Source organism: Chironomus tepperi, unplaced genomic scaffold (genome assembly GCF_022539635.2).
Source record: "Chironomus tepperi strain 1889 unplaced genomic scaffold, CSIRO-AGI_Ctep_v1 contig_260, whole genome shotgun sequence".
Taxonomy (NCBI): Eukaryota; Metazoa; Arthropoda; class Insecta; order Diptera; family Chironomidae; genus Chironomus; species Chironomus tepperi.
This window is the reverse complement of record NW_027226382.1, coordinates 990,067-1,000,269: the sequence shown is the minus strand read 5'-3', so window position 1 is coordinate 1,000,269 and position 10,203 is coordinate 990,067. Positions and strand designations below refer to the sequence as shown.

The window sequence follows — 10,203 nt, the reverse complement described above, 5'->3', positions numbered from 1 at the left end:
TTAATTTTCATCCTCATCCTCATCATCATCATCAGCATCTACCTCAGCTTCAGCCTCACCTTTGGCCTCAGCTTTCGCCGCTTCATTCAACTGATTTGCCAATGTACTAAAAAATGTAAAAAACTCTTTAATCACTTTTTGTCCTTCTGCCAAACCAGCTGGTGATGCTGCTGTTGTAGTAGACTCATCTGCATCAGCTAATAAAATACAGTCATTGAAAAACCACAAATTCATAGAAATATTCAATTCTACTCACTTCTCTCATTTACAGTTGCAGCAGTGACATGTTCATCTCTAGGCACATAATTATCAAAACATCTCTTTAGAACCTTCTTCAGTTCAGTTTTATATCCATTTCGAGAGATGTATCTATCCTCAGCGCAGTTCATATCATCAAATAGGAAGTTCGTAATGCCAATATTGTCAATAAACTTCTCATCAATCGCAGCAAGGTCATTTTCCACAACATTTACGCTTTCCAAATTCGGATGTACACCGAATGAATCTGAATGGATGACTGTAAGCTTGTTTGTTGATAGCCAAAGATCTTTCAAATTTGTGAGTGTAGCAAAAGTATTTTTGGGAATGTCGGCGATTTTGTTCTTATAAAAGTACAATATTTCGAGATTTACGAGAGTTTCGAACCATTCTGGATTTAGTTTTCTTAATGAATTTTCGGAAAGGTATAGCTCTTTTAGGTTGACAAGTGGCTTGAAGATGTCAGCAGGCAATGTTCTAATTTTATTTTCTATTAATGAAATTTTACGTAATTCCGGATTATTTGCGAAGAATTTCTCAGGCAATGTCTTCAATTCATGCAATTTAGCTTCAAAAACTTCCAATTTTGGATTTCCAGCAAGTAAATTTTTAGGAAGTTTTTCGATATCTTGCCCAAAGAACGGTGATGTTCCGAGTTTTATGTCCAATATATTTTTGCAGTTAACAAAAGAATCTTCTGGAAGTTCTGTTAAATCAAGTATATAAAGGCCAAAAAATGTCAGATTTTTGAATTTATTGCAGACAAAGGCTGGCAAGTCAGGCGATTTGACCGATCGGTAAACCTCAACACCAACTACGTCGTCATCAGTTTTCCCTTCTAAATGAGTTCCTCCAATTTCTGTAAAGGCACTATCGTAATGTGAATCACGGATATTTAGCGTGCAGCGATAGCCATTCTCATCACTAAATTCATATGTACAATCACCGCCACTTCCATGAACTTTAGAATTTATTAATGTGATACAAATAATCACAAACGCAAGTTTTAATCTCATCTTTTTTTTTGTGTCTTGATTAAGGAACTCGTAAACAACAACTGACTTAAATTTAGAAAAAATTCTGCTTTTTATTGCGATAAGAAGTTATAAATTTAAACAACAAAAGCTCAGTTAGTGGTATTTATTATAATTTTAAGTATGAATCATCATAAGTTGACAAGAGAGATCATTAATAATTATTTGGTGCTCATTGGTTGTTATTTAGAGTCAGGGACTTATTTAGTTGGGATTTTAGTGGTCAATGCTCCTTTTTTGGAAGGATTCTTCAATTTGCCAAAGATTTTCGTGATTACTCAATTACTGACTAGACATACAACAAGACATTTCTGACTCCACCCTTGATTAGACTGTAAAATTTGTTGTAGAAGTTAGAAGAGGATGTTCGGGGGATGCACAAAATATTTATTTTGCTTTCAAAATGACTGCTGCATACCTTAACAGAACTCATCATTTAGGACTAAAACTAAAAACTAATACGCAAATGCGAGTAAATTATTAAAATGCTTTCATAACTTCTGGATGTTGAAATTCCAAATGGGAACAAAATACCAGAAAATTCATACAAAAGAGATATTTTAAGCTGTTCTATATTTATTATTATTTTCAATCCCAACTGATGACATAAGAGAAATTGAAAAAAATATATAAATTGAAAGAGTTGAGCGAGTCATTTCCGGAATTTCATGCTCCTTCCGTAGTTTGCTCATCTTGTGTCTGTTGTGGATCTGTTTATATCCTACAATATGGATTTTCAATTTGATGACTAATGGTTTTTTTCGGTTTATTAAAGTGCATGAAAAATTGTTTTTGCAGAGTATTTAAAAAGTTTAATGGGGTTAAAAAAGGGGATGTATATGCTGGAAATCGATTTTTATTTCAATGAAAGGTTTTAATTATCTGACAACAAATTTGGATGCTGTTAAAGCGGCTTTGTAGCATAGTGGTTTCGTGAATTGATAACTAATGCCTGAGTGGAACACTTAATTCAATGTCTAGTAAGAAAATAAGCCTTCGGTCGACTAATAACAAATATTGTGGAACGTTTCCGACGAAATGTCATCGGTCGAACTTAGATTTAATTATGAACCAGACATTATGTCAAGTTGTCTATTCGGAATATGTGTTCCACTTCACAGCAAACTTAGGTTTGAGACTCATGGTAGAGACAAACTAGTTGATTGTCGTTTTTTACGAATCATACTTATTTACTTCCTTTTCTGACAGTATAGATAATTTGTGATTCACCACTGTTCATTGGCGCTTGAAACCAACTCTATCACTGGAAATCGCCCGTCAATTACAAATAATTCCAAAATGCATGTTCTAGAAATAGGCAATTAAAGTCTCAGAATCATTTTGAGTTAACATGCAGACTTGCAGATATGCAGATGTTATCAAAATAATGATTTGGGCCCCAATATATGCTGTAAATTATAATCGGCACCCAATTCAGAAGAAGGAAGGTAGTTTTGGAAGATTTTATCTTCTATTATCTGCATACAGAAATGTCATTATCTCCTTGTAGATCACCTATTGTGTCTGGATAATGATAAGGCTTTTGGAAAAAAATAATTCTTAATCCCGCGAACTTTCTTCGAGATATCCAAAACCGACCTTTCTCTTTTTAGCTATATATCCCTGCTGACAAGCGTCCGTGTCCAAATTTGCAATAATTTAAATTGCCTCATTTTAATCAACGCCTTAAAGAAGTTCGAATACAATAAATGCCTTCCGAAGACAAAAAGACACATCAATCATGCCTTAGCACCCAGGAACAACAGAGAATCCTCCTTTAAAGGGATTTTGGATATCATCTTTAAATCATTTTATTAAATTTTAAAAAAACAAAAAGGTGTGTCTGCATTTGCTTTATATTTATTTATTCTAAAAAGTTTCAAAATTATTCCTCCCGGCATATTTAATATTATAAAGAATGAAACCATAAAAAGCCTATTCAGCACAACAATACACAACAAATAAAAAAAATATTCAAATAAATTTTTGGACTGTTAGTATTTGTAACTTTACAATTCTCTATAGTCCTATGAAAAGTAAACAATATTTTATGCACATAAGTAATTCAATGATTTTTTGGAAATGACTCCCTATTGTGTGGCGATTAGTCTCAATTTGAATAGCAAAAAACCAAAAACTAAATATTGTAAATTCGCATTAAAGTGCGCAGAATGTTAAAAATTCTACAATATGTGGGATCAGCTGCTTGATTCCGTTTAGGAAATTTATCTTTATTTTCTAACAAAAACATGAGGAAAAAATTCAGTTACAACAAAAAAATGTGGAATAGGATGAAGTAAACCCCCCAAGAACAATGGATAGATTATTTAAGCATATTTAAAAGGGAGAAAAATTTATTTGTGGAAACTTGAAAATGTGAAACGCATATTTTAATGTTGCTTCCGCTTACTTTTTTTTTTATTAATATTTTCTATCATCAACATTATTATTTTGTTCCTCCCGTTCTTCCCCCTTGCTCACTCTTTATGTGCATAACACAAAGAAATTTTTGTATGTTTTTTTGTAATAAATAAAGTTATATAAACCATTGGATGTGGTAATCGTAACTTGATGCACGAAAAAAAAAATGTTGAAAAGAAGTTGTGAAATGATATTGGAGTCTCTTTTAATGAGCGCATTTGACCTAGTCGATTCCTGTATTATGAAGTTAACTAGACATTCTTAGAGGTTATATCTAGGTTGTAAGTGATATATGCCAATATTGATACAAGGGAGTCTCTACATATTCTTTGAATCCTTTTTGTTCGATGGTAATTTTGACCTCAAATCTAGGGCGGATAAGTCAGATGACTTGTCCCATTTTGTCATTTTTGTCACTTCTTACTCAAGTTGTCCGCCCTCGGCAGAACACTTCTTGGCTAATATCTATGACTAATATCAACCAGAACGAAACACATGAAGAAGGCGTCTCCATATTCATTTGGACACCAATTCTAGGCGACTACCGCTTTAAATAAAAGAGATTTAGCGAAGTCTTTAAAATTCCGTAGCAAAGTCACATCAGTTTTTCTACTCTGGATCATCTAAGACAGCCCAGATCGCAGTCAAAATGATCCAAACTCAACAATCAAACTTTAAATTTTTCTTTGTCAAAATGAGCAAAAAAAAAATATATCAAAATAATAAAACCTAAATAAACAGCATTATTTCATGTTATGGTAAAAGGAGATGCTGAAAAACGAAAATTCTGAAAGTTTTTGATTGCACACGAAAAAAAGCGATTAATATTTCTTTTATTTCGATTTTTTACTGTCGTCATTATTTGCAAAGTATCATGTTGTAACTAGAAAGTTTTTTGGTAAAAGTATTGAATGTTTCTTATTCTTTATGGTGTAAGTAAGGAACGAGTAATGAAATAAATTATGATAGATAAAATATCATGGATCATATCATAGCTCGTAGTACTTTGACTCAAATTTTATATTAAGTCTAGTCGACTTAAGTCATACAAAATGTCATACAATTATGTGAGGAGATATAACGATGATCACAGCTGTAAAATTAAATTTGAGGCAGTCGAATGTCATAACGTGCCTGAACTACCAGGACTCTAATGCTTCTGTTTCTCCAAAAATAGAGTCACTCTATTGAATTGTGTGTTCTGTCCGGACTCCATATTGCAGACGTCTTTTGGATTTTTGAAGTCCTGTCAACTATGCAACATGTTCATTGTGATTAGCTTCGTTGCCGTATTAACGATAAGTCATGAAGTTCCCTGATGTACAGTTATCATCCCGTTTTCATGGCTAAATTGCGATTCGCCACATCGTGCCCCTCGAAAGTACATGTAAGTCGATTCATAATTGAGATCTTCCCTTTCACTTAGAACAGAACAAATCCTCTCAGCATGGCGTGACATCATCCATGAATTTTAATTTTTAATTCTCTAAATTATCAATAAAGTTGCGAAAAGAATTTCTAACACATCACCTCACACACTGTGTACCAGCAGTCTAATAATACAAAATTATTTTATCATGCCATGACGTATTATGTCACTCAACGCTTAGAGCATCCACACATGTGTGTGATAAAAAGCGAATGAAAAGCGTAAAACAATTTTTTATCTTATTTTACAAAAAATGTAGCAACAAAGTACATCAGATACACAGGATGTAACAAACTCATTCATGTAATTGCTTGTTGCAAAAATGATGAAATGAGCTTTAAAAAAAAGTGTAAAAGCACGATGAAAAAAAATAAAGAAAAACAATATAAAGACAGAAAAGGCAGTAGCACTAATGGCACAAACAGCAAACTTCTCGTCAACATTTAATTTTCGTGTGTAAAATGTTGAAAGGATGTCGAGTAGAAGAGTAAATAAATCAATTTAATTACATCATAAACAAGAAAAGGTAAAAGTTTCGTGCCATAAAAAAAGTTTTGATAGCAACATGAATTTTCTGTTTCCGCAGCAGTTGAAGAGGAAAAAAGGATTTTTTTTTATACACACGACTGTATTGCGAATATTGTGCGTTACTTAATATTTAAACCATGTTGATGTTGACGTAGTTGTGCTGACGATTTATTACTTTCGGTGGGGTTTTTTTGCGCTCTGCAAAAAGCATATGAAAATTAAAGAGAGATAATGAAACGTTGGAAATTTTATAGCCACATTCTTATGCCGATGTATTTTTTTTATTTTTATTTTTTGCAATAAAGATTTTGTAAATTATTTAATTCAATGAATTTTTATAAGTTGATTAAATTTAATGTACGCAGATGTGGATGAGTGGAATCTGAAATTGTTATTAGAATGGAAGTGTGACTGTCTTGTAAATTATGTGCTTAGCATGATGGTATGAAAATTTAGAAACGAGCAGAAACCGAGCGACACAAGTGAATAAGGCTCATGAAACGGAGCTTTAAGGCCCCAATGAACCATTTATGGCAAGTGGATGCCAAACGGTCGTATGACGCCAAACGGAGGGGGCTTGCACATGGCTTTAATAATAGAGGTATAGTGAAGCCTTAAAATATCCGTAGCAGAGCTCTCTACATTTGTGTAACTCGTTAAATGAAATATTTTTAAAAATTTTGAGTAGCTTTTTTCATTGTGGGAACGTTCGAAAATTATGTAACGCTTCGAAATTCCATTTTCAGATCCCCTTTGTTTAATTCCCATTGTAACGTTTTGTGCCAAAATCACGAATCAAAATAGTGCTCGGTAAAAAATTGTAAACCCTTTCCTCCCTCCCCTTCCCTATAAAGAAGCAGTGTTGAGCAATATGTATCCACGAAAATTTTTCAAACAACCCAAAAGTAGAAGATTACATTAAAAGTATAGATTTAAGATTTCCGAGTGTGTCGTGGCCAAAAAAAGGTTCCACATCTCTGCTCTAAATTGATTTGTAACTTTCGAACGTCCCCCTAAACGAATCCAGATTACTCTGTGATATAATACTCAATGGTCTTAACTTAATTAACTAAACGTACACTATCTTGTATATGTTAATCAATTTCCAGCTTTCTAAATGATCCCCGCATTTCAGATTCATCATATTCTTTATCTACAACTTTTGAGAAGTCAATTTGAATTTTTTCAATAATTTCACTCATAAATTTTGCATTTGCCACAAGTTTTGGTCTGAAATCTTCAACCAGCTCTGCTTTCGTGTATTTTCCACCATATTCTTCTGTTAATATTGATACATCAACTTGATTTGAGAGTTCAGAAATGCCATCGACAAACTTAAGACGATTTTTGATTTTTTCCGACAATGCCAGTTTTGAAATGTTCATCAGCTGATTCGCAAATGCTGGCATTCCAACAGTAACTATTTTCTTCATGCGAATTGGCGATGACTTCAATTGAGTTACAAATTGGAAAAATGATTTGATTGTGAAACTTGTAATATAATTTATGTTTGCAGCTCTTGCATCACTGATGTAAATTACACCGCCAATTTGAGCTTCTTCATCATTGTAAAGTGTCGAGAACAGCAATACAATAAGACGAAAAACGTCATCAGCATTAAATTTTGTCAAGTTCATTTCATGATTGCAGACAATTATTTTACGACATTCGGAATCGTGCTCTCTTGTAACAATTAAATATCCAGTGTCATACAAGTCAAGTGCACGTTGTAACTTTTCGCCATGAAAATCAGACCAGTTTTTGTGACGTTTGATGAATAATAACGTTTTTTCGATTGACTCATAAACTTTGTCCATTGAAAACTTCTTCACACGTAAAAATGGAAGAAACATTTCAAGTGCTGAAAATTTACAGAAATTGAGTACGATTTGAGAATCTAAAGCAATAACACACACTTACTTAATATTTCTGGATCGAGAACTGTAATAAATGGATGCTTTAATACCCATTCCTTTACAATCTTGTAGGATTGCAGCTTTCTGCTCTCATCTTCCCGCAACTCTTTCTTAGCCTTCTTCACAAAGACATCCGACAACACTTTACTCATGATTTTTAAATGTATGACTTGTTTGATCAACAGAAACGAGGGAACTAAAGCAGAATCATTCAAAATAATTTCTATTAAGTCAATAAGTTTGAGCCATGCACCACATGAGCTACGTATGACTCAATTAAGTTAGTCGAATCAGTAAATCAGATTACTTAACTTAATCTTCATCCTACATGAAATTGACTGCTGTATTTATGGATTGCCAACTATTGAACAACAGACAATCTTATGATGTAAGACTTAAGACAGTGGTGGGCAACCTGTATGCTGCTGCATTTTTGAAAATGCCATCAATTAATGCCGCAAACGGTCGAGACTGATCACAAAGTGTGCCCCAAAATAAGAGGTTGTCCACCACTGACTTAACACATAATTCACACTAATCTTTGCTTCTATGCCAAAAATCAATAATTTTTATTCAACATTGCTAAAATTGCTTTAAATATCAACATTTTGTGCATTAATAAACACCTTATACATCATTACCCAATAAAATATAAAATCACAAAATAGTCAATGAACTGGAAAAGCATCTTTAATCAATTTCAAGCTTCCTAAAGCTTCCTATATTTTCATGATAATCTTTTAAAACTTCCGCTTTTGTCATGTCAAGCTCAAAATCAAAGAATGCTTTTACGATGTCAATATTTGCATCAATAATCTTCCTAAATTCTTTTAAGCACTCATCACCATCAAGTTTACCACCATAATCCTTCGTCATTACTGATTGATCGACATAATTGCCAAGTTCAGACGCATTATCGACAACATGTAATCTTTGATTCATAACTTCCGAAAGTCCAAGCTTTACGATGTTTAGGAATTGTGTCGCAAATGATGGTAATCCTACCAAACAAATGTTCTTCAATCTTACAGGCGTGACCTTTAATTGGATTGTGAAATCATACATTGATTTTAGTGGAAACATTGAGAGATATTTCATCGTAATTCCGGTGCTAAAATCATCGATGTAAACTATTCCACAAATTTGAGTTTCTTCTTCAAGAGCAAGTATAAGAAAAACCAGGCAATGTAGACGGAAGACGTCATCAGCATTGTATTTCTCCATATCAAGACTATTATTGGCGATGACAACTCGTCGCCCTTCAGAATCTCTGTGTTTCATGACTTTTAGGAATCCTGTGTCGTACAGCTCCATGATCCTATTGAATTTTTCTTCGGAAAAATCAAACCAGTCATCATGAGTACGTACAAATATTAATGCCTTTTCAAAGGTGTCACAAACTCGATCCATATTATATTTTCGTGCACGTAAGAACGGAAGGAGATATCTGTCGTCTAAAAATGTTAAAATATGTAGTATAAAAATGTAATTAATTTAAATTAAGTGCTATATTTCAGGAAGTTCCTGAGATTCCTGAGCGACACAAATGAAGAAGGCTCCGTAACTGAGCTTCTAATGGACACATGTGGACAATTGGCCTATTTAGACACTTGGCATTTATAGACACTTGGGCTATTTGAACACTTTGAATTTGTGGACACTTGGTACATGTGGACACTTAGCATATGTGGTGCCCAGCTATAACAGAGCCTTAGTAGCTCCGTGTCGGTGCCTTCTTAATTTGTGTTCCTCAAAACTTCATAAATAAAGAATATTACCAGTTCTGCATGCCTTAATGAATGCATGCTTTGTAACAAAATCTCTAAGTTGTTCCACCGATTGCTGCTTTCTTGTTTCATCTTCACGAATTTCAGCTTTTGCTTTTTCTAATACTTCTTCCGAAATGTTGCTCATGTTGTCTTCTTTGTTTTTTTTTTGATCCGCACTTGTCAACTCAACAAATGTCAACTGAATAATGAGCTAAAAATATTTGCTACTCAACAAAAGAAATCTTTTTTTATTGGGAATATTCTGTTGTGTTTTCTTGGCAAATTGCTTATTATAATTTTCGTGTGATGATGTCCCTGAGTTTTTTGAGTCTTACACATTTTTAATTGAATTGGTCAACATTTGTGATATGTCATCAGAATTGAAGGAATTAACATAAAACATTAGTTGTGTGCAAGTAGCGTGTTTTTCTTAATTTGGAATTTTAGACGTGCCTTACAAACTTTGGTACTTGATTATTACAATACCAATACACCTCACAGTCTTGCTTTGCAGGCTACTAGCAATAAGGCCATCAAATGAGTGGTTCTGATTCTACCATAAACCGTGGGTCTATTGAGTACAGAGGTCTAGCGTAAATTCAGTAAACAATTATTAGTTCTAGTGCAACTGAATTATTGTTTAAATAGCCTACGGTTTTTTACCCATAGTAGCAACTTTGTAGAAATCCGCGTTCAGAATTTAAATTAGATAATTATTTACAACGTAATTAGTACTTCCATCAAACTTTACTTTTGTCGGTTAAAAATTATTACCACAATTCTATTAGAAACGCATACATATCTCATTACTTTGTTAATTTTGTCAATGAAACTCATGAGAAAAAGCA

At 33.3% G+C, this 10,203-nt stretch overlaps 3 protein-coding genes across 3 annotated transcripts; all 3 read right to left on the bottom strand.

Annotated features, from left to right (window-relative positions):
- On the bottom strand, positions 1 to 1,274 carry LOC139091730 (leucine-rich repeat-containing protein 15-like). Its single transcript, XM_070641890.1, has 2 exons — positions 257 to 1,274; positions 1 to 197 (listed from the first exon to the last, which is right to left on the bottom strand). Exons 1-2 carry the CDS (start codon positions 1,272 to 1,274, stop codon positions 1 to 3), a joined length of 1,215 nt encoding a protein of 404 aa, XP_070497991.1.
- A 5,490-nt stretch (positions 1,275 to 6,764) lies between these two features.
- LOC139091729 (alpha-tocopherol transfer protein-like) lies at positions 6,765 to 7,738 on the bottom strand. Its single transcript, XM_070641889.1, has 2 exons — positions 7,591 to 7,738; positions 6,765 to 7,531 (listed from the first exon to the last, which is right to left on the bottom strand). Exons 1-2 carry the CDS (start codon positions 7,736 to 7,738, stop codon positions 6,765 to 6,767), a joined length of 915 nt encoding a protein of 304 aa, XP_070497990.1.
- A 538-nt stretch (positions 7,739 to 8,276) lies between these two features.
- LOC139091728 (retinaldehyde-binding protein 1-like) lies at positions 8,277 to 9,500 on the bottom strand. The gene is made up of 2 exons (XM_070641888.1): positions 9,365 to 9,500; positions 8,277 to 9,040 (listed from the first exon to the last, which is right to left on the bottom strand). The coding sequence occupies exons 1-2, from the start codon at positions 9,498 to 9,500 to the stop codon at positions 8,277 to 8,279; spliced, it is 900 nt and encodes a 299-aa protein (XP_070497989.1).
- Between the last annotated feature and the right edge of the window lie 703 nt (positions 9,501 to 10,203).

Bases quoted from the DNA above. Each gene is read 5' to 3' on its own strand.
- LOC139091728 (XM_070641888.1), bottom strand. From the start codon at position 9,500: ATGAGCAACATTTCGGAAGAAGTATTAGAAAAAGCAAAAGCTGAAATT. The intron at 9,041-9,364 runs GTAATATTCTTT...TAACATTTTTAG, and splicing joins CATTAAGGCATGCAGAACTG to ACGACAGATATCTCCTTCCG.
- LOC139091729 (XM_070641889.1), bottom strand. From the start codon at position 7,738: ATGAGTAAAGTGTTGTCGGATGTCTTTGTGAAGAAGGCTAAGAAAGAG. The intron at 7,532-7,590 runs GTAAGTGTGTGT...GTAAATTTTCAG, and splicing joins TCTCGATCCAGAAATATTAA to CACTTGAAATGTTTCTTCCA.
- LOC139091730 (XM_070641890.1), bottom strand. From the start codon at position 1,274: ATGAGATTAAAACTTGCGTTTGTGATTATTTGTATCACATTAATAAAT. The intron at 198-256 runs GTGAGTAGAATT...GTATTTTATTAG, and splicing joins TGCAACTGTAAATGAGAGAA to CTGATGCAGATGAGTCTACT.